The 24,672-nt window shown below is 41.7% G+C and overlaps 1 protein-coding gene across 10 annotated transcripts in view; it reads left to right on the top strand.

Moving 5' to 3' along the window:
• The window catches only part of LOC133513829 (calmin-like), a 107,189-nt gene that overhangs the window by 24,495 nt on the left and 58,022 nt on the right, over positions 1–24,672 (top strand). For 4 of the 10 annotated variants that reach the window (XM_061844959.1, XM_061844952.1, XM_061844948.1 and 1 more), the window contains 6 exons: positions 7,795–7,856; positions 17,200–17,295; positions 17,391–17,474; positions 19,134–19,226; positions 24,202–24,392; positions 24,471–24,664. In XM_061844959.1, coding sequence (XP_061700943.1) covers positions 7,795–7,856; positions 17,200–17,295; positions 17,391–17,474; positions 19,134–19,226; positions 24,202–24,392; positions 24,471–24,664 — 720 coding nt within the window. Of the gene's footprint in view, positions 1–7,794; positions 7,857–17,199; positions 17,296–17,390; positions 17,475–19,133; positions 19,227–24,201; positions 24,393–24,470; positions 24,665–24,672 lie in introns of those variants that run through there. The other 6 variants (XM_061844950.1, XM_061844955.1, XM_061844951.1 and 3 more) reach the window with 5 other exon arrangements.

The raw sequence follows: 24,672 nt of genomic DNA on the forward strand, positions 1-24,672 counted from the left end.
AACAGAAAGCAGGAAAAGAAAAACAATTCTGTCAGACGGACATGAACTACATGTTAAAATAATGAAATAAATAAAGAATAATGTTAAAAATAATGGGATGGTCTTTGTCAATTTGTAGTGCAAGCCCCTTGTCACATTCCAGGAGATGGTCATCATCATTGTACTTTATAGCTGTTACACCAACTAATTGAGTAACTTACCTTGGAACAGACGGCTTTGTGCTGATTTATCTTCGATATGTTCAGCTGGTCGTGAGGTCAACCACAAGCCTTAATCCACCGTTTGCATTTATATAAATTACACTTCAAGGTGGGACAGCGCACCAGATAGTCTCCCAGTAATCTCTCTGGATAGCGCTCATCTTCATTACACTTTCCCCAGCCACATCGAAGCACCATAGTTCTGAATTGGATATAAGCAGGACTATACACTCGTAATTCAGATGTTTAAAGTAAGCACACGCTCTTAGTTTGGGAGTACAAGATCCTGGCTGTGGATAGCATGGGTGGAGTTCAGAAAATGACGCTCACTGATTGGTCAAAAGGGAGCCGTCAATCATTCTCACGGATCCATTGATCGAACCCAGTCTTAAGTCTGATGTGATAGAAATGGGCAAATTGACATTTCTCTTGCATGACATTGCACATTACGTATCACTAATCCAAATTTTGGCATAAAACACACTTCATTCAGTAAGTCACTGATACACTAACAAAATAAAAGTTGTTCTGTCATGTATAGCACTGATAATAATTAAATCAAACTCAGAAGATACTTCTCCCTCACCTACCTTCAAACATACAGCCTTGTGTTTGTTGATATTGTTCACATTTAGTTGTACATGCGGTCTTCCGCAAGCCTTGTTCCATCGTCATCAACTGGGTTTAGGCTTTGGAAAATGAATCAACCAGGCCCCTTGTAACCGAGCAGGATATCTTTCACCAGAATTGCACATTCCCCAAGTTCACCTGAGGACAATTTTCTTCGTAACATTAACCTTTCCAAGTGTACGCTACAGACAACCAGTATTGCTTCTGGGACAACATGGCAGCAGGGTCACGTCAAGCCAGGGATTAAGACAATGCGGCTATCTGATTAGCTTTTATTGTATGAGTGATTGACACGGAAAGGCCCATTTGGAGAAGTGGCTATGTAGTTTTTGACCAATTTTTTCAACAGAATACGAGCGGGCGAGAAGATGCCTGAAGAATGGAGGAAATGTGTGCTAGTTCCCATTTTTAAGAAAAAAAAAGGCAATGTGCATAGCTGTGGAAATTATAGAGGAATAAAGTTTATGAGCCACACAATGAAGTTATGGGAAAGAGTAGTGGAGGCTAGACTCAGGACATAAGTATCTGTGAGCAACAGTATGGTTTCATGCCTAGAAAAAGTACCACAGACACATTGTAGGCCTTGAAGATGCTAGTGGAAAAGTACAGAGACGGTCAGGATGATCTACATTGTGTCTTTGTGGATCTAGAGAAAGCCTGTAACAGAATACCAAGAGAGGAACTGTGGTACTGCATGCGTAAATCCGGTGTTTCAGAGAAATGTGTCAGAATAGTACAGGACATGTATGAGGGCAGCAGGAAAGTGGTGAGGTGTGCCGTATGTGTGACAGAAGAATTTAAGGTGGAGGTGGGACTGCATCAGGAATCAGCCCTTAGCCCCTTACTCTTTGCTGCGCTAATGGATAGGCTGACTGATTAGGCTGGACTGGAATCCCCTTGGACCAAGATGTTCGCAGATGACATTGTGATCAGCAGTGAAAGCAGGGATCAAGTGGAGGAACAATGAGAAAGATGGAGAATCTTGCTCATTGTTCCTTGCATTGTTTCTCATGCACTGGAAAGGAGAGGAAGGAAGATTAGCCGAAGTAAAACAGAATATATGTACGTGAATGAGAAAGGTGGAGGGGGAAGAGTGAGGCTCCAGGAAAAAGAGATAGCAAGGGTGGACGACTTCAAATACTTGGGGTCAACAATCCAGAGCAACGGTAATGAAGAGTCTGGTAAGGAAGTGAAGAAATATCAAGCAGGTTGGAACAGCTGGCGGAAGGTGTCTGATGTGTTATATGACAGAAGAGTCTCTGCTAGGATGAAGGGAAGAGTTTATAAAACAGTGGTGAGGCTGGCCATGATGTTTGGATTAGAGATGGTGGCACTGAAGAGACAACAGGGAGCGGACCCAGAGGTGTCAGAAATGAGGATGTTGAGGTTCTTGCTTGGAGTGAGGAGATTGGATGGGATTAGAAATTAGCTCATTGGAGGGACAGCCAAGTTTCGAGAGAGCAGACTTCAATGGTTTGGTTATGTCCAGAGGGGAGAGAGTGAGTATGTTGGTAGAAGGGTGCTGAGGATGGAGCTGCCAGGCAATAGAGCGAGCGGAAGACCAAAGAGAAGGTTGATGGATGTTGTGAGGTAAACCACGAGGGCAATTGATGTTAGAGAGGAAGATGCAGGAGATAGGCTTAGATAGAAAAAAATGACACACTGCAGCGACACCCCCCCCCCCCCAATGGGACAAGCTGAAAGGAAAAGAAGACTTGTATTCAACATGAAAGAATCAAATACAACAGTTTTTCTCTCTTTATTCAGATTGATTTTAAGAGTAGCATCTTGAAATAACACACTGCCAGGTTGAGAGACAGGCTTTCCCAGATATTCATGGTTACATGCATGTCTGATGTCGAGTTACATTTCAGCGCCGCCTCCCTTAGCTACAGTTGCCATGCCCCATAATCTTCCAAAATGGAGACTGAACATAAATAGGTTTGAACTTTGTCCTCTATTGCATATTCCTTATAATAATGAGGTATGTTTTTTGCCAAATGTATCAGACCTGTCCAAGAGAGTTCTACAAAGAGGTCTCAACTATTTCACGAAAGTGTCACGTCCCATCGGAAACGAGAGTAGGACCCGAATGCAGGAAGTCGGAAGACGCAAGGTAGTTCAAGAAGAGACACGTTTATTATATGCCGAGGTCGGGGATCGAGCAGGCAGTCCGGTGCAGCAGCGGTAGTTGGGACGTCGGGCGAAGAGAGCAGATGAGCGGACAGGCAGGAGTTGGTACACAGGGAAACAATCAAAGCAGGCAGAAGTAACGAAGGAGTCAGGCTTACAAGGTTGGTCGGAGAACGGACGAAGGTCGGTACACACAGGTTCAATCAGGGATACCGGAGCACACGAACGGGACATGAAGATCAGACGAACTGGCGCCGGCCAGTTGTCATCGCGGTCATATAAATCCACAGCATAATCAGACTCCATGAGGCGCCGGTGTGCACCTTCCAATCAGCGCACCTGCGCGCACAGCTCGTGCTGGAGCGGGAGGATCATGACAGAAAGGATATGTACACAGAATTAAGATTTTGGATGGCGCAGGACGCAATGTCAGAGTTACAGCGAAACGTTGGCTATTGATGCAAAAAAAGTTTGACGCCTCACAAACTTCATATTGAAATCTAACAGGATAAAATAGTTAAATCGTATGGCGCATGTAAAGAAGGGTGAGTACTTTCTACTTGGAAAGATCACGAGTAATATCATTGTAGCCTTCATAAGTGAATGCGTGTATTAATTTGACTTGGCTCGTCATGGAACCCAGTGCTATGTCTTAAAAGTCCGATGTGACACAAATGGTCAAATTGACATTTCTCTTGCGTGACATCGCACATTTACGTATGACTAATCCAAATTTTGGCATTAAACATTACACACGTCATTCAGCAAGTCAGTGATACACTAACAAAGTAAAAGTTGTTCTCCTGTCATGTATAAAGCACTGATAATAATTCAATTAAACTCAGCGAAGATACTTCTCCCTCACTTACCTTTTAACATACAGCTTTGTGTTTGTTGATATTTTTTACACTTGAGTTGTATGTGACGTCTTCCGCAAGCTTTAATCCATCAGAGACACTTCGCCATCTGCTTTTTAGGCTTTGGAAAATTAATCAACCGGGCCCCTTGTAACCTAGCAGATTATCTTTCGTCAGAATTGCATGTTCCCCAAGCGCATCTGAGGACCATTTTCGTGCTAATATTAACTTATCAAAATGCACGCTACTGACAGTGTTGTTTGTGGGACATGGCTGCGGGAGGTTGCAGGACAAGCCAGGGGTTAAGACAATGCGGCTATCTGATTGGGTGCTATTGTACAAGTGATTGACATGTCAAAGGTCCATTGAAAAATATTTTGTAAAAAAATAAATAAATAAAATTACCTGCATACCCTAGTGCTGTGAAATGTAGAAAATCGGAACCACAACATTTTTTTCTTCAGGCCTAATTACTTGAGGCATGCACACAGAAACAACGAGAACGTTTGAGAAAGAAGGACAGAAGAATGATGAAAGTTGTGCAAAAAAATGAAAAAGAGGGAAAGAGAAGACCAAAAAGGTACAAAAACGCATACAGTTGAAAAAATATAGAAAAGTGGAAAAAAGAAAGCATGAGAAAAAGTAATCGGCCCCCCTCGGGATCCCTCCGGAAGAGTTGGATGAAGTGGCTGGGGAAAAGGAAGTCTTGGTATCCCTGTTCAAGCTACTGCCCATGCAATCCGACCCGGAAATGCCGTAAAAAATGGATGGGTTGAAATAAAATAGTAAAAAGCAGGAAGTTCAGACATTTATTTTGAAATTGTTGGAAAATTGGGAAATGTGACTTGTTCACAGATCAGATCGAAGGAGTGGAACACGTAGAAGTTGGAATAGTGAGAATCTGTTAAGAAAAAAAGGAAATTATAAAGGAATGTGTAAAAGGCAGCGGATTGTATTTCAATGGAGGGAGATGGAGCTTCTGCAATTGGCTGGCAACCAGTTAAGGGTGCACCCTTCCTCCTGCTTGTTGACAGCTGAGATAGGCTCCAGCACTCCCGCCACCCTTGTGAGGATAAGTGGCTCAGAAAATGGATGGATGGATGGATAAACATGGAACTTTTTATGTTTAGGTTACTTTACAACCACATGAGGGCACCAGAGACTGAAATAATTGTCAGGCCTGAGTGAGGCACTGAATTGAAATAAAAAAAGATATGGCTAAAAAGCAGATTTGGCATCTTCAAAAGGGCGTAGAGCATTTTCTGTTGATTATAGTGAAAAGGTTGATTACAAAATTGGATGAGCCCCTACCTGGCCAGTTTGATAACTCTACTTGTAACGAAACAAAAGTACTGCACCGAGTAGTACAGTTGTAACGATGTAATAAAGGGATGTAAAAGTCGCAGCGCACTGTGTGTTGGGGTTAGGGTACGTGTGTTCCGAGTTTTTTGTATGTCCGGGAGTGATACAGTTAGCGAGTTTGGTAGCTCTCAGTGAAACGTGCAACAAATGAGAGACTGATACTCTCATGTCAGTTTTTTTTGTGTTGTCAGAGAAAATTTAAGGAAAAGTTTGAAGGTCCACCCCCATCTTATAGTTTGTCGTATCAAAAAGATTTTCAGTACTTTTAAGGTCACATCTAGAGATGGCATGTTTGAAGTGAATCCAACCAAAGCTGTAGAAGCACCATGTAAAAATGTATACTCCCCCAAAAAGCAAAAATTTGCCACTCTTTTCATTCAAAAGGTCATAGCTCACTTCCTGTAGGATCTAAGTCGGGCACAATGTCTTTCTCTTGTGTCTTGATGTCCTCTATCAGCATGTACAGTTTCAGTGGTTATCACAACCTGGTGTTGAACACTCTAAAGACTGTAGAGATGATTGTGGACTTCAAGAGGCATCCTTCACCACAGCTGCTCCTGACGCTGTCTAACTGTCTTGTGTCAACTACTGAGACCTTCAAGTTCTTGGGAATTAAAGTCTCAGTGGACTTGAAGTGGGGGACGAACTTCAACTTCATCCTCAAAAAAGCCCCACAATGGATATACTTCTTGCAGCTTCTGAGGTAGCACGGCCTGTCACAAGAGCTGCTGAAACAGTTCTCCACAGCAGTTATCCAGTCAGTACTGTGTACCGACATCACAGTCTGGTTTGGGGCCGCCACAATAAAGGACAAACTCAACTGTAACGGACAATCATAACCGCTGAACGGATTGTCGGCACCACGCTACCCACTATCAAGGACTTATACGCAACGTGAACTTGGTCCAGGTTGGGCAGGATCCTTTCAGACCCTCCACATCCCGGCCACCAGCTCCTTCCATCGGGAAAGCACTACAGATCAATTAAAGTCAAAAGTAGCAGGGATTTGAACAGTTTTTCCCCCTGGCAAGTAAGTCAATAATTTCTTGATCAGTAAACCTGTTTGTGACATGTTAGGACACTCACTCACATCCTGCTGGTCCAATCAGTATTGGTTAAAAAAAAAAATATATATATATATATATATGTATGTACTGTACATACTTTTTTTATATATTTTTTTTGTAGACCATACGATTTGTCACCTTAAACTGCTCCCTTTGCACAATTGGCATTGTTTAACACACTTATCTATATAGATTTTACATCTTGTACGTCTTATAAGAAATAGTTCCTATAAAAAGAAATGTATCTTGTTCTCTGTTCTTGTTGCTATGCTGTTTCTTTTCTTTGTTCTGAATGTCGTAACCAGGGAAGCACTGACTGCCAGAGAAATATTCCTTTTGTGTTTTTACACACTTGGCCATAAAGCTAATTCTGATTGTCAAGATATCCTCCGTTGTGCCTTTTTGATCAGTTTTGTGTTGAGTGCACCAAATGTCAACGTTGAAGGGTGCCCTCATCATCAGGTCGAGATATCCAAAATCCTTGAGCAAATTTTAATGTCCCCTGTTTCGAGATGAGACACAGCAAGTTTGAAACGAATCCAACCAAAGCTGTAGGAGTTCGCAAAAGTATGAAAAAATGGAAATTTAGCACATTTTCCTTCAAAAGGTTATAGGTCACTTTTTGTCAGAGCTACAATATCACATGCGCTGACTTTTTATTCATTTTCTTTATTTTTATTTGAGAGGCCCTGTAGCTCAGTGGTTAGATCACTGGTTTGATAAACCAGGGGTTGTGGGTTCGTATCCCACTGGGGCCTCCACTCCCTGAGAAGGGTTGCATCAGGAAGGGCATCCGGCGTAAAAATTGTGCCGAACATATATGTGCGTTCATCTGAGATGACACGCTGTGGCGACCCCGAAAGGGACAAGCCGAAAGAAACCTACTTATTTTTTTTTTATTTGAGGCTAGGTGCACTCAATATGCATCCAAAATGTCAGACCTGTAGCGCACAGGATTGTTAATTTCCTCTTTGCCTGTTCTCAATGGTCCTGTGGAGTCATTTTTGGGGAAAATGGACACAAAAACTTGAAAATGTGAAGTTTTTTCACCGGGCCCTACATGTGTGCCAAATTTAGTGAGTTTTTGTGCATGTTTTAAGGGCCTCAAAAATGGCTTTATTTTAATTTATTCCTGAAATATCAGATTGTGTCGACTCATGGGTCAGAAACTTTTCAAAATGAATTTTAACTTGGGTGTATGTATGTATATATATATATATATATATATATATATATATATATATATATATATATTATATATATATATATCTATGTTCACATAGATATGTATATATATATATATATATGTATATATATATCTATGTTCACATAGATATGTATATATATATATGTGTGCAGTTTTCCACATCAATGTAAATGTAAGAGGAATGACTACAGTAGTGTAAGGAAAATTGTGTGCGATTCATGCTTGTCCTTTTTGCCGTTTGCTTGGTAATAATTTGGCTCTTTCTCTTTTTGAGTCCTTTAGTCCTTGTGAATCAGTCTGGTGTTCACTGAATTGTGTATGTTTATCTTTTTTTGCAGTTCAGAGAGAAGTGGTTCAGAAGCGGACCTTTACTCGATGGATGAATCTACACTTAAAAAAGGTTTGTTCATGTGTTGGCAACAATATAAATAAAAATTCCTGGGAAAAAAACATTTATATAAATATATCCCACATTTTTCAAAGTTAATGGGAACCAGAACCCACCACGAAATGTGAAAACCGGGAAGTAGGACTTCACCCAGCCCCCCACACACCACAGGAATTTTCACATTTGTGTATCTGGGTACTAAAATGATTAAGATATGTAAACAGTCATGATACGTTACATATTTGAGACTAAGATTATGACAGTTCACGTATTTACTTACATCTTTAATTGTAAAACTATTGTTAAACTTTCCTGCAACAGCCCCCCCCAACGTGGTTGGGAAATGCAGGGGAGACGGCTTGGTGGCGGGAACAATAATGGTATGAAGCACCGGTTTGCTGCTCAGAAAGCTTTATTAATTACATCCTTTAAAGTGTATGGTATGTCCAATTTCTAACGCAAATTACCTTATTTAGAGGAAACTGTTCAACAATAATAAAATATTTGTGCTTATGAATTAAAGTCTGCAAACTTTTACCTAGTTTCCCTTACCTGCAAAGCAACTCATTTCGTATGGCTGACCTCTGGCGTCACTACAGGTAAACATCCTGTTGCAGGACTAGCATTAGCCTGGAGCCTTTCGTATTTACGCCGAAGAAAAACCCATTTGATTCGAGAATTCCTCAGTGTAGGAATAATTGCGATCATAATTATCATACATTTGCTTCCAATAAAGAAATGCTTTGTTCTGCCCTAGATAACGTGGCAGCCTCCTAGGAGGAGATAGCAAGAACAAAAACATCTAATCATCAGAACTGTTAGAACTGCTGCCTGTTAAAGAAATGATGACCACACATGTATGCATCAATCTTCTACACATGCACACGCACATGAACAAACATGTACACCTTGTTTCAAACTGTTTTGCTTGTCGTCTCCTTTTTGTAACATCCATGTAAATAAGGCGCGTCTTAAAACTAAATAAATAGAGGTGCTGAGGAGAGGATAATCAGAGAGTGCAGAGGTGAATTGTACGAGACAGTTCCTCTCCTCTCTCCTCCCGAGACTTGAACTGGTGTCTTTGCTTCCTTTGTTGTCCTGTTTAATGAATGTCTGATTGGTGAATCTGACACTCAGTGATTACCAGCTAAAACCAATCTGTAAAAATTGGGTGTGTGGATCGGTTTTGTAGTAATTTAAATTATTCTGGTCACAGTTTGCATTATTTTCCCAAAGACCCAAACCTCAGAAGACAGTGGGGTAAGCTTTGTGCAAACGAAGATGCCTGTTTTTTCCAAACCCGGTCAGCACTCTGTCATTTGCAGTGAACATTTCACCCTAGACTCTTTTTCTTGTGTACTCTTGTCTGAGATGGGTTTCAAATGTAAAAAAAATATTAAAACCTGGATCAGTGCCGACCATTCAGCCAGTTCCAACACCTGAACAGATCGCTGTTGCTAAAGGCACAAAACGCAAACTTGGATTGGCTGCTGAACCTGGACATGCTTCGACAAGCTCAGGCCCCCACAGAAAGTAGCAAAACTGCGAAGAGCTTTTTTTAAAAAGACAAGTTGCAGAGGTATGTTTTGTTTTTTTTCCTAAAAACTTTGAACACTGTTTACATGGTTGAATGATAGAAGTACATGTCGTTGTTGGTGAAAAATATTTTACTACCGCAAATAGATCATTCGCAACTAGAAAAATATTGTGTACAAATGGCGGCACAGTGGAGCAGTGTTGCCCTGACAGTGCTGAAGACCAGTGTTCAATCCCAGCCCTCCCTGTGTGGAGTTTCCATGTTCTCCCCGTGCCTGCATGGGTTTTCTCCGGGCACTCCGGTTTCCTCCCACTTCCCAACAATATGCAACATTAATTGGAGACTCTAAGTTGCCCCTAGATGTGATTGTGAGTGAACTCCACCAACTAGCCTTTCAGGATACCTGTCGTCACTATTATAAAGTCCGTGACTACACCTCTTAACCATATCTATTGCTAAAGAACCCAAATACGCGATAAAACGCCAACAGAAGCTAATCTGGACCATCCAGCCAGCGTTGTCTGAGATTTGAGTCCGAGATTATGCAGATCTCTGGCCTCTGATTGGTCAGTGACGCGGATTGCGCAACATCCACGGAGGGGTCAATTCCCCAACACCATTTCAGAAGCTCTCTATAAGCAGTATGTTGCATTAACCTGAAAATAAGAAAATATACTTAATGACAAATTACCAGAATGGGACTTTGGTTGAACAAGCACTGATTGGAAAAATTCTGCTTTCAGTTGGAAAAATAATCTATCCATCCATTTTCTTAGCTGCTTATCCGCACGAGGGTCGCGGGAGTGCTGGAGCCTATACCAGCTATCATTGGGCAGGAGGCGGTGTACACCTTGAAGTGGTTTCCAGGCAATCGCAGGGCACATAGAGACAGACAACAATCGCGCTCACAATTACACATAAGAGCAATTTAGAGTGTCAGGTTTAAAAAGCTTGACTCTCTATTAAAAGAAGGCGAACAGACAAGGCTTCAAGTTTTACTTGCTGCAAGGGGAGCGACAGGACTTTTCCCTGCTTCCAACCAACTCCAACTTGTGTCCCCTTGTAGGTTCTTTTTATTCAGTGAATCACATGATGAGTGTGAGTGTGTGTGACTCTTTGATTGTTTACATCTGTTAGATTGATTACATCAAGTTAGATTGATTACATCTGTTTCCAAGACAGTGAATTCAAAGGTACAAGCTTGGTGGTGATGTGTAACTAACTACAGTATGAACAAAATAAGAACATATGGATGATTATTTTAACATTTCCCTCCTGTTTATCATTTCGGAAATACGAGTGGGGACATCAGAAGGCTGTTGCATTTTCAGAAAGCTCATCATTTATACTCGAGTGGACAAAGGGGCATCAGAGGCTTGCTTTTGGCTGTAGCTGTATATAATCACGGTCTACTTGTTGTAGAAGGGCATAGTTCACAAAAACATTTGACCTTGCTCGAACCATCATAGATTTCAAACGTGCGATTATATACATTGTGAAAAGGCACAACAAACCTAGAACAGGAGTTACGGATACTAGGAACTTCATCATAACATACCAAGGTCCAGAGGTGAACGAGGACGAATACTAATAATAATAAATAAACAGTGGGTGAACATCGTTGCTCATTTCTGAACCCATCAAGTGCGGGTACAGAGCAGCCCAAGCAAGTCAGGTGTAGGTGTTCTTGGTACTGGAGTCGGGAAACATGTAGGAGAAAGGGAACGGTTGATGTCGAAGTAAGGACACAGCCTCCACTGACAGTGGAAGCCGTGACTAGAGATGTAACTCTCGCTGGTGATTGGGACAATCATGTAGTCTTTGGCGCCCCATGGCATATAAGGGCAAACACAGAAGAGATTCTTCAGCTCTGCTGGTGACACTGCAGACTCCTTGACCGTTTAAAGTCAGGCCATTGTCCTGCACTCCATCGCTTTTATTTTTCCAAACAACAGTCTTTACATCTTCATCACCATGCAAGTCAGGTTGCACACCCTCTCCAGGTCTTGGCAGATGTGCGTGAATAGGTGCAGTCATCTCAGCAACATCTCGTGTTCACGTCTGGCCAGGGTGTCCTCCTCGTCCTTCTTAGGCATGAGCAGCAGTTGGTTGAAGTTAGCTTTGAGCTTCAGCTTCTAGTACTGGTACATGAAGTCAACTGTCTTGGGTGTCATCTTGAGGTGACAGCACACTTCCTCGGCATCCACAAACTGAAGACCTCCTCCATCTCTTGCAATTTCATCTTGCGGACATTGTCACACTTTTCCTGTGGGTCACATTTACAAACAAGACACAAGGACGACTGCAACAACAAGGGGGACGACGAGGGGAAAGGGATGAGGCCGAGAGCGGCCATGTCCTCTTTATTGTCCCCTCCAACCTTTCCTCTCAATTTGCCCTTCTTGCTCCCGACGCTTTCCTCATTTTCAACTTCAGTGGCGGAGTCCCGCTCCACAGAGTCACTGCCTTTAAGGCCCCACTGTGCTTGGGCCAGTAGTACTTGACCTTGACTTTGTCGTTCTGAGTGATGATGGTCTCTCCAGGTCCAGAGTGGAGGCTGTTGCTGGGAATGGGCGACACGTTGGTGACGTGCTCCATCTTCTCCAGGTTCCCATTGCTCATCTTAGGGATCCACAAGGCACAACCGACATGGACACACTTTGTTCCACTGCGGGCAGGCTTCATAGCATCGCCCGTTTTCAGGCACAACTGGCACTTTGGCAGGATACCTGGTGGATGCAGATATTGCACTTGTTGCAAAACACCATCTCGTTGTCGTCCTCTCCGTTGGGGAACTGGCACGTCACACACCACCTTCTCGTTGTACTCGATACCAAGGCCCTACTGTGTCTCAGTAGTGTGTGTCATGTTGTTATGACAACGGTGCTCAGCACTCCATGGCGAATTCATACAGTGGCAGAAGGGAAAACCTTGCAAACTCCCCGTTGAATACCTGCAGCCAGGTGACGTCTTCCTCATTGAGGTTGTAGTGACACATGCCCTTCGCCAAAGTCCTGATGTCCACATAACTGACGACCAGGGTGGCAGATGTGCGGATCAGCTTCTTGGGCCTGATGAACATGACATCCTTGCTTTTGTCAGTTAGCACCCGGGCCAAGGGCTCCGCGATGGACTGCGGGCTAATGGCACGTGGAAACCTTTTGTTTCGCTTCTGCTTCTATGGAACGGCCAGGACGTAGTAATCCTCTGCGTTGAGCTGGTACGAGTCATGCACCTTCATGGTGGTGATCAGGTCCGTCCTGAAGACCTCAGATGGTTTCTCTCTGCATCCTCTCCTGGCCTGGCACGAATCCTGGGGCCAGCAGATGGAATTTCTGGCATTGTCGGACTCGTCGCTGCTTCAGACTTCTTTTCATAGCGGGGCATCTGAGTAGTTCCAGCTTCACCACACTTGTTGATCTGTCATTGGTTGTCCACGGAGAGACACCATATTCACATAAGGGTACCAGGCGTTGGCGTCCATTGGAGAGGCGGGATTGTCCTTGCTCCATGATGATTCATGTCCATAGATCCAGTGACAAACACGTACAGTCCCAGACTGGCCAGTGTAGAGGAGCCATGGTCCGATCAGCACGAAAGCCAGCAGTCCCAATAGTGCCTCTCCTTTACCTAACATGCTCAACCGCGGATCATCTGAATTCTTCACCGGTTTGAGACCAGGGCAACGTATTGCTACCCCACCCTTTGTAGCTGGACTTCCACCGCTACTTGTCGTTGAATGAAAAGGGAGCCACAGGCTTCCAGTGGGACATTCTGCTATCTTTATCACCGTGGGAGTGGACCATCCCAGCGAGGTGAGGACCAACACTTCCTCTTGATGACTTTTCTCAGGACCCAATCACCAATGGACACCAACACCACCTGTAAAGAAGGCAGAGTAGGAGACAGATCATTTGCTTCTTTTACAGTTTTATTTAGCAGCATCTCTTTCACCCAATCACTTAAAGTATTTTCTTCTGACTGTTGCACTGGCCGCTCTACCATGGGCAGTCTAATCTAATCTAATGTAATCTAATCTAATCTACTAGATACTATTTCAAATGGGAACAGTCCTTTATCTGTTGGTTATTTTCTTATACAGTTTTACTAAATGTAGTTTTCCTTAATCAAGACTTCACTGTCCCATTGCTTCGTTCCATTAATTCTGCACAATGATTTTTTTTTAAGTTATTTCTAGATTTGCAGATACTTGGCTGATTTTTTTTTTTTTTCATTAACAAAATGTGGCACATTGTTGCCATACAATTTTTCTGGGATGCCATGAGAAGGAATCATATATTTACACAAGAACTTTGCCACAGAAATAGCATCAGCACTTGTACATGGAAAAATCTCACCCCATTTAGATAAGGGCCAGATCAATACTAAACATCATTTGTAATGCTGTTTAACTAAAAAAAAACAATGTGTAAAAACTGGAAAGGCTAACTACCTTGGGAAAACTGCCCTCTCTTAGGTCTGCAGGTCCCTTGAGTATTGTGCCTGTAGCAATTAAGACATGATCTACAAAATTTTTTAGAGTAAGAATTGAATCCAAAGGTCCGAAAATGTCTGTATAATATCTACCATTACCATCCCTCCTGTTGAGACATGGCAAGGCCCGTGACTCAAAATTGTCAGTTTCATACTCAAGGGACCTGCAGACCTAAGAGAGGGCAGTTTCCTCAAGGCAGTCAGCCTTTCCAGTTTTTACACATTAATTTTTTTTTTTAGTTAAACAGCATTACAAATGTTGTTTAGTATTGATCTGGCCCTTATCTAAATGGGGTGAGATTTTTCCATGTACAAGTGCTGATCCTATTTCTGTGGCAAACTTCTTGTGTAAATATATTATTCCTTCTCATGGCATCCCAGAAAAATTGTATGCCAACAATGTGCCACATTTTGTTATTGAAAAAAAAAAATCAGTCAAGTATCTGCAAATCTAGAAATAACTTAAAAAAAAAAAATCATTGTGCAGAATTAGTGGAACGAAGCAATGGGACAGTGAAGTCTTGATTAAGGGAAACTACATTTAGTAAAACTGTATATGAAAATAACCCCAACAGATAAAGGACTTTTCCCATTTGAAATAGTATCTAGTAGATTAGATTAGATTAGATTAGATTAGATTAGATTAGATTAGACTGCCCGTGGTAGAGCGGCCAGTGCAACAGTCAGAAGAAAATACTTTAAGTGATTGGGTGAAAGAGATGCTGCTAAATAAAACTGTAAAAGAAGCAAATGATCTGTTGTTTGCATAGGTATGCAGCAGCATTTACATGCACACCTGTGGATATCCTCGTCTTTTTCTTTCGGCTTGTCCCGTTAGGGGTCGCCACACTGTGTAATTTTTTCCATTTAAGCCTATCTCGTGCATCCTCCTCTCTAACTTCCACTGTCCTCATGTCCTCCCTCACAATATCCATCAACCTTTTCTTTGGATCCTCTCGCTCTTTTGCCTGGTAGCTCCACCCTCAGCATCCTTCTACCAATATACTTACTCTCTCGCCTCTGGACATGTCCAAACCATCGAAGTCTGCTCTCTCTCACCTTGTCTCCAAACATCCAACTTTATAATAAATAAAAATCTGTTCATATTCACAAACTTCTACAGCTCAAACACCCATATCAGTCCAGCAAACAGAACCGTCCATCCCTTTTACATTTGTGTTTTAAGCATTTTGTGCCCAATCAAAACAAAAGACACTGGTTTACAGCTTTCAGGATAAAGTTTGGCGGTTTTGCTCATGACATCCTGGGAGATTTGTGACTGCATTGGGGTTTGGACGGGTACTGTCTAGTTATGGCGTCAGTTTAGCACATGAAATGATAATTAGGGTGAAGCAAGTTATGACCAGCTATTGCTCTCAAATTAACTTGACAACATTTTAAACAGATTTCGTCCATTAAAATCCTTATTTGTGAAAATACACCAAGTTAGACTATGGACTCCTTTTTCATCATCTGTGTGTTTTGGTGCAATAATAAATGAGCCTTTTAGACACAAATTAGTGGCGCATATCGTACTACAGATAGTTTCTCATTCAAGCACAGGCAGATCCATCGCACTGTTCAATGAACGGCCGGGTCGTCGCATATCTACAGTGCCTTGTGAAAGTATTCGTCCTCCTTGAACTTTTCAATCTCCACATCTCAGGCTTCAAACATAGAGATGTAACATTTTTTTTTTTTTTTGCCAAGAATCAAGAAGTGGGACACAATTGTGAAGTGGAACAAAATGTATTGGATATTTTATACTTTTTTAACAAATAAAAAACTGAAAAGTTGGGTGTGCAATATTATTCGGCCCCTTTACTTTCAGTGCAGCAAACTCATTCCAGAAGTTCAGTGAGGATCTCTGAATGATCCAATATTGAGGCGTGGCCAGAGGAACTGTAAAATACGTGTGAGTCGATATTAATAATTTATCGTGTCCAACCTCAAAGATTATTAAAATCAAATTACTTTCTAAATGATATAATGTTTATGTAGAATATACATGGTCATGGATAAAGCGGAAGAAAATGGATTGAGGGATGCTTACTTATTTATTTTCCAAAATAAATGTTTTGGCTTCAAACAGGTTTTGATCTTTGGTTTTATTCTAGAATACAGTAGTGTGCTATTTTTATTGCATGACGATTTCAACATTGAACAATAGAAATGTGAGAAATTGTTAATTTCTGTCTGAGAAAAATTTATTGAATGTGTGGTTAGGGGTTAGGCTAAAACCGTTAAAACATTTAAGAAACGAAAAAAAAAATAGCGTAAACGAAAAAAGCATACAGTGTACTGAAAATGAATAACAAAACAACAACCTGTGAATGAAAAAAAAACCATGCCTTGTAAGTGAAAAAAAGCATCCTGTAAATGAAAATAAACTATCAAGGGCCAAACAGGGGAGAGGACCCAAATGCAAGACTCATGACAAATTTTTGTGCGATCAGAGGATTTTAATGGCAGGCAAAAGGTCGGTACACAGGCGATCAGTCCAAAAGACAACCATATCCAAAACGTGAGGCAAAAGGCAAGGTCCTTTCGGTAAGTCAAAAACGTGGAACAAGGAGTGCGGGTACGTAACATCGAGGAACAACAAACTAGCAATGAATGACATGGTTGGAAAACTCCCATACATCCTTGAGGATCCTGCGCAGGGTGTAGAGCTGGTCCACTGTTCCATGGCCAGGACGAAAACTACATTGCTCCTCCTGAATGTCAGATTCGACTTCTTGACGGACCCTCCTCTCCAGCACCCCTGAATAGACTGAATAGCTGAGGAGTGTGGTCCCCCTATAGTTGGAACACAGCCTCCAGTCCCCCCCAGAGGCACAACAAAGGGTGTGAATACTCATGGCTATGTGATATTTCAGCTTTTCGCTTTTCATAAATCAGCATTAATAACAATTCGGTTGTTTTCCTGTCAATATAAGTTGCTGTGTTCACAATGATGACAAAATGAGCTCAAAGGATTTCAGCAAATGGCTGAAATATAACAATGAAAATTTTAAGGGGTTCTGAATACTTTGCATAATCATTGTACATTGAATCCAGCAGCACCCCTAGTGTTTGAAACATAAATACTTACAACCACTGTCCAGAAGCTCTTATAATTCGGAAAATGTGTCTAATGGATTGGCATACCACCTACCACCCACCTTTATGCGGTCATTGAATCTAGTTGTGCCTATTGGGGTTACTGCATATCATCATATACTGCTGTCAGATTTACAGTTACAGTTAAACTTTTTAGTATTCTTTGCCTCCCGCCTGTGCTAATTGCATTTTCAACTCTTTTCTGTTTTCTTCCATGCTCAGTGTAATCCGCCCATTGAAGTCCAAGATCTTTTCCAAGATATCCAGGATGGACGTATCCTCATGGCTCTTCTGGAGGAGCTTTCAGGATGCAAGCTGGTCAGACTCTTACTCTTTATTTGTACATAAATGTCAATGAATATTGAAAGATAATACTTGCTTTGTTGGTGTCACTGTTTCACACGATGGTCCAGCTTCATGGGTTGAAGAAGTCATCCCATCGAATCTTCAGACTTAACAATATTGCCAAAGTCTTGTCTTTCCTTGAGGAGAGAAATGTGAGTGCCAGAATTATGTTATCCCAAAAATGTGAGAATGCTCCTTTTTTCATTGCTGAGTTTAGTGCTACACAAAATTGTAAAAACATGCAATGTGAGTTGATTTTGCATTAGCGATATTATTGCAATATTTGACATGAAGACATCAAGAAACTTTTATCTCATGAAATAAATACTTTTTTTATGCAGCAAATTTAGCAATGCATTTGTATTCGCCCCAATTTCAGACGAGTTTTAAATTTTAGGCACAAGTTGTTTTTTTATTTTTCTCCTTGTTTATTTCCTCTCCTCCCACATCTGCAATTTTTACTGTTTCTGCTGCTGCTGAGATTGTGACTATGCACCCTTGGGTCCGCTCTGGCCAACAGAAAAAAAGACTACATAGGGGGGTGAATGGCAGCATTTAAGGTCATGTCTGATTGGTCAAACTCAGATAAACATCACATGTGTGCAACAAAGTACACAAAACAGTATTCAAGGGCTGCATGTAAGTAAGTTTCTTTCGGCTTGTCCCTTTCGGGGTCGCCACAGCGTGTCATCTCAGATGAACGCACATATATGTTTGGCACAATTTTTACGCCGGATGCCCTTCCTGACGCAACCCTTCTCAGGGAGTGGAGGCCCCAGTGGGATATGAACCCACAACCCCTGGTGTACCAAACCAGTGCATGATGATGGCCAAAACAATCAGGACTATTTTGATCAATAGGCCTCACGGTAGAATACTGGTTACCACTTTTGCCTCACATTTCTTAGGATCTGAATTCAAATGCGGCCTTGCCTGTGTGAAGTTTGCATGTTCTCCCCATCCCTGCATGGGTTTTTCTCCAGGTACTATGGTTTCCTCCCACATACAAACATGCATTGTAAGACTTTTTGTAGGTTTAAATCAGGGTGCATGTCGCCTCTCACCCAGAGCCAGGTGGTATATATTTGGACATTCCTACGATCCATGTAAGGATAAGCGGTTCCGAAGTTAAAGATTTTAATCAATATTATGATCACTATATTAATATTTTGATCTCAACTGCAGACTGGCCTGACCGCAGACACTGTTCATACAATGTATTTAATGCCACTTTAGAGATTTCATCTTCAGTTGGGTTTTTTTGTTTGTTTTTTTTCAAATGGTTTAACAGATTGTTACCTTGCAGGGCAACTGTGTTGTACTGAACTACACTTTTGACATGGTGTCTTGTTTAAAATCTCTTTCCTTGAATAAAAATATGTCCAGAAAATAAATATCGATCCGTATCTGAGGTGCTGGCTCCAATCTTTGCTGTACTTGCTTCTCTAGAATGACAGAAAGGTTCACACTATCCGGTGCGGAGTCCTGGGCCCCGCTCCCTTGTAATGTGAACTTAATGAAGCGTTCGCCCCCTGATACAGCAGATTCTGGATTTTAAATGTGTAAAAAAAAAAAAAAAAAACGCAGACTATCGGTCTCATTTAATTGTGAAGCCAAAATCTTGATCACGACTAAAATGTTTAGTTGTGCAGCCCTAGCCAATACATATTAATTTATTCCACGTTTGTGCAAAGTGCATTTCACATGTGCCATTATTTAAAAAATTTTATCATTTTGATACATTTTGATATATTATCAGTATCTGAAGTATTTATGCGTGGAAAATAATGTGTGCATACTCTGCTCAATAGGTAAAGCTTATCAGTATTGATGCTGCTGATGTTGTGGATGGAAACTCATCCATCATCCTAGGACTTATTTGGAACATCATTCTCTTCTTCCAGGTTAATAATCTTTCTTTCGTCTTCCTGTTTAAAAACCTCTTTCATCTGTGCTGACTGTTTCCATCTGTCCTTTATCATAAATGCTGTTGCTCTCAGAATGAGATCAACCATGACAAGAAAGTCTCACAGCCTGTGCAATTCCATTCAAAAAAAGAAAAGGAAAAAAAGGCCCTGGAAATATAGAGCTTGTGCACGTGACATCACCATTTTTCACGGCGCCATATTGCTCCTCAAACAGAGCTGCTCGACATTGTGGGAGACTTTGAACTGGAGCAGAAGATTCACAATGCCCGAGACCTATTGTGCTGCTGGCTGTCACAGCAGACGAGACACATCTTGAGAGATCATTCTATAGAAAACCAGCTGAAAAGACCAGAAAAGATTTATGTGTTTCGGCAATGAAACGTAATGGATAGTGCCCAACCAAATACACACGCCTGTGTAGCGATCACTTAATTTCAGTTAATAATTATTCTTCTCAATCTCAAATAACCAAGAATTATTTATGATGCCAAATTGACTCATTTGAGATCAATGCTATCAAAAAAAAAAAAAAAAAAAAAAAAACATCTGTCGCAGAGAGGTTTACGGAGGGTAACGTGTGGCCGCAATACACTTTCGTCTACGGAGAAGATGAGTTCCTGTCCTAATTTTTTTTCCCCAGGAGGAAAACCAGGGGTCATTTATTTAAATATTGGTATTTGTATTGAAAAAAGGAAAAGTGTATAGAGATCATGCACGTGATGGATGGTGCCCAACGAAATGCACACGCCTGTGTAGCAATCATTTCAGGTAGGAATTATTCTTTGCAATCTCAATTTGTCAAATATTTATAACGCCAAATTGACTCATTTGAGAACAATGCGTATTGGGAAAAAAATGTCTGTCTCAGAGAGGTTTAAGGAGGTAAGCGTGTGGCAGCAATACTCTTCTGTGTATGGAGGCTGAATTTTTTTTCCTTTCATAGTTAATGAATACTAGTTTGTGTAAAACCACGGGTTGTTTATTTAAATATTGGTATTTGTATCGAAAAAATATGACTGGGTCCGTCACTATTTGGGATTTAGTCCTGATTTAAAACAGATCCAGCAACGAAGTATTTGTATGCGTTTTATATGCTGTCGAACTTTTCTGTGTAAATCTCAACGTCTTATTCACCAGTTGCATGTGTATATCCAGTTGTCCAAGACAAGCGGAAGCGAATTAACAGTCCAATTTCTTATCGGTGAAAACATCAACTTCGGCATTAAATATGGGTACTCTATACCAAATGTCTCTAATTTTTTCCACATAACTACATTTATTAAAACCTTCTAAATGTTTAACTGTATCGGAAAAAAACTCCGGATGTCGAGCTATAAGACATTTTTGTTTTGTCTCAACAGAATTAACTGTCAACAATGCTTTGTTAGACCAGCAATATGGCACGAGCTCTATGTATGTCTTCTTTCGGCTTGTCCCTTTCGGGGTCGCCACAGCGTATCATCTCAGATGAACGCACATATATGTCTGGCACAATTTTTATGCCGGATGCCCTTCCTGACGCAACCCTTCTCAGGGAGTGAAGGCCCCAGTGGGATACGAACCCACAACCCCTGGTTTACCAAACCAGTGCTCTAACCACTGAGCTACGGGGCCTCCAGTCGTGGGCCGCAACAAATTCTGAAAATGCAATTGAATAAGAGCAGGAGAAGCTTGAGCTCAACTCTTTTGCACTTTCAACACTGGGTGGAGCCAGTCATGGAAAATGTGCTTCTTTACGAAAAAAAATTATGGTAAACAACGAAAAACTTTTACCGTTAGTCAGTAGAAATTGCAACAGCAGTAAAGAAATGCAAAATAAGTGTGTGGCTAAAGAGGTTGCATATCGTACTGGGTATAGGGCCCTCTACCTTCGCACTAGAAACCTGCTGACAAAAGAAATTAACATTGCAAAGAGGAACTATGCAGCTAAACGGGAAAAACATCTTGGCCCTAATGACGCCAAATGAGTCTGGCACGGATTACAATCTCCCACTCATTACAAGCGATGGACCCCCCCCAGTAGAAAACAAGAGTGGTTTAGCTGACGATCTCAATAGCTTTTACAGTAATCCCTAATTTTTTTGCAGTTAATTGGAAATAGAACCACCCTCTAAAAGCGAAAAACCGTGAAGTAGTGGGGGATATATGTCTGTGTAGGTAAAATATATAAAGTTTTTGTACTTTGCATATTTGAGACAAAAAGAGGTATTTAGTATCAAGAATTCATGAACAGTAATCCTATTCTGCTCCCACAGCATGTCATCCTCTGTGCCATCCATGGTGTTTGTGGTGAAACATTTTTTTGAATGCCAAGAGTTTGGTTCCGTAGCGCAGCCTCTCGCCCAAGTGACCTCAAACTACGTAGAAACGAGGGTAATGGGCAAATTTAAAATAAAAAGTGACCATTTCAATTGTGTGCGCTCTCCTGTTTTTTTTTTTTTTTTATATTTATACAATTTGAGCTCACGTTGTTTTAATGCCCACCTGAAGCCACTGAGGCGAGCTATCGTTGTTTCGATGTGGCCAACACAACTTGACGATGAACACTCTCAAGACTGTAGACATGATTATGGACTTCAGGAGGCAACCTTCACCAGAGCTGCCCCTGACCCTGTCCAACTGTCTTGCTTCAACCGTCGAGACCTTCATGTTCTTGGGAATTACAGTCTCACGGGACCTGAAGTAGAAGACGAAGATCAACTCCATCCTCAAAAAAGCCCAGCAAATGATGTACTTCTTGCGGCTTCTGAGGAATCACGGCCTGTCACAAGAGCTGCTGAGACAGTTCTACACAGCGGTCATCCAATCAGTACTGTGTACCTCCATCACAGTCTGGTTTGGGCCTGCCACAAAAAAGGACAAACTCTGACAGCAAAGGACAATCAAAACTGCTGAACAGTTTGTCGGCACCACCCTTCACACCCTTCAATCCTTGCATGCCAGTCAAGCTAGGTCCAGAGTGGGCAGGATACTTTCAGACCCTCCACGTCCTGGTCACCAGCTCTTCCAGCTCCTTCAAAACAAGTGTTTTGATCAGCGAAAAAGTGGAAAAAGTGAAACTTTTGGATATGATCACCTCCTTGTGGGGTCTCAATGATCCTTAGAGAGTTGAGGAATCAGCCCAGGACTACAAAACAGGACTTGGTCAATGACCTGAAAAGAGCTGGGACCACTGTTTCCAAGGTGACGGTTGGTCATACACTAAGATGTCATGGTTTGAAATCATGCATGGCATGGAAGGTTCCCCTGGTTAAACCAGGACATGTCAAGGCCAATCTTAAGTTTGCCAATGACCGTTTGGATGATACAGAGGAGCCATTGAAGAAGGTTTTGTGGTCAGATGAGACCAAACTGGAACATTTTGGTCATAATTCTACTAACCGTGTTTGGAGGAAGACAAAGGATGAGTTCCATCCCAAGAACACCATCCCTACTGTGAAGCCTGAGGGTGGTAGCATCATGCTTTGGGACTGTTTTTCTGCATTGGGACAGGACAACTGCACTGTATTAAGGAGAGGATGACCGTGGCCATGTATTGTGAGATTTTGGGGAACAACCTCTTTCCCCCAATCAGAGCATTGAAGATGGGTCATGGCTGGGTCTTTCAACATGACAATGACCCGAAGCACAGAGCCAGAAAAACCAAGGAGTGGCTCCGTAAGAAGCATATACACATGGCCTAGCCAATCTCCAGACCTAAACCCAATAGAAAATATTTGGAGGGAGCTCAAACTCCGTGTTTCTTTGCGACACCCCAGAAACCTGTCTGATCTAGAGATCTGTGTGGAGGAGTGGGCCAAAATCCCTCCTGTAGTGTGTGCCAACCTGGTGAACAACTCCAGAAAATGTTTGACCTCTGTAAATGCAAACAAAGGCTACTGTACCAAATATTAACATTGGTTTCCTCAGGTGTTCAAATACTTATTTGTAGCTGTATCACTCAAATAAATCGTTGAAAAAATCAAACATTGTGATTTCTGGATTTTTCTTCTTAGATTATCTCTGTCACAGTGGACATGCACCTACGATGATTTTTAAGTGGGAGAACTTGCAACATAGCAGGGTGTTCAAATACTCGTTTTTTTCACTGTACAATGGTATTTCACAATCAAGTCCAGTGAAGATTCTGTTTAGTTCATCCAGGTTTGCAGGTGTAACTAGTACACCGTCCATTGTCCCAGCCCAGATGGGCAGGTGTCACAGAATAGCATGAAAGAGAAATCTTTTCTGGGTGTGCCTCTTCAGGATTAATTAATTTATCGTTCAAAACTAGATGTCTGTGTCTCAGCTTTGATGGTCCTGGCTTGTAATTTATTTTGTGTCTATGTGTGAGGTTGAATCTCGCATCTCTGTTGTCATCTACTGAGGCAGGGGAGCAGTGATATTGATGCCACTTGGTCTAGAGCCGGGGTGCTCAATGTCGATCGCAAGGCAGTTTTCATCGATTGCTGGACAGCGTGCCAAAAAAAAAGAAGACATCAGCCACTGTTCCCTCTAAGTTGCGCACTGGTGATGTGGTCTCTTCGGACAGATATTCTGCTTTACCCGTAAATTGAAAGTATAGCATACAGCTATTCAGTTTGTGGCATTTTGCAATGTGGTTCAATAAGTGAGGAGTGACTGGTTGGTACATCCAATGGCACAATTCACATATGTCCTACAAAAAATGAAAAGGAGAAGCCACTGGTTTCATTTTGGCAGCACGCAGAACGTTCTCTAACGACGACCTGCTGCTCGGCCACACACTCTTTTTTTCCTAGTTTAACTTACAAGATAACGGAGTTTGTCAAGCAGTTTTCCATCTGTGGCTTCCATATTTTACCATTCTTCATCTACTTCCAATACAATATGAGTCTGATTGCTTTTCTACCATTCATCTCAAATCCCTTGCGAAGCCATCAATTAAAAGCCAATCAAACTAATTATCATATCACTGTCTGTGTCATGACAGATTAAGGAGTTGACTAGTAATTTACGGAGCCAGTTTTCCTCTACCTCCAGTTTTTCATCCATACCGACCAGCACTCACCGATCCAACTGCAACACGTCAATGGCTGTAGGGCAGATGGTGACCACAACCACAGAAGAACACAGCAGGCAGTTTAAAAAATTGCTGCAGTGGGCACAAAAGCAAACCCGCAGGTGAGTGTGAGCTTTTTTTTTTATTTTCTCATTCTCTGCAACATTAAATTTGTGGCTGTTACCACTTCTGTTCCTAAGGTACGGTATTGCAATTCAAGACTTTGGAAAGAGTTGGACAAGTGGTCTTGGTTTCCTTGCCATCATCAAATCCATTGACTCCAGCTTAGTAGACATGAGGAAGGCCTTAATGAGAAATGCCAGAGAAAATCTTGAGGATGCATTTAGGATTGCCCACTACAGCTTGGGTATCCCATGCCTTCTGGAGCCGAAAGGTGAGGTA

Source organism: Syngnathoides biaculeatus, chromosome 15 (genome assembly GCF_019802595.1).
Source record: "Syngnathoides biaculeatus isolate LvHL_M chromosome 15, ASM1980259v1, whole genome shotgun sequence".
NCBI lineage: Eukaryota > Metazoa > Chordata > Actinopteri > Syngnathiformes > Syngnathidae > Syngnathoides > Syngnathoides biaculeatus.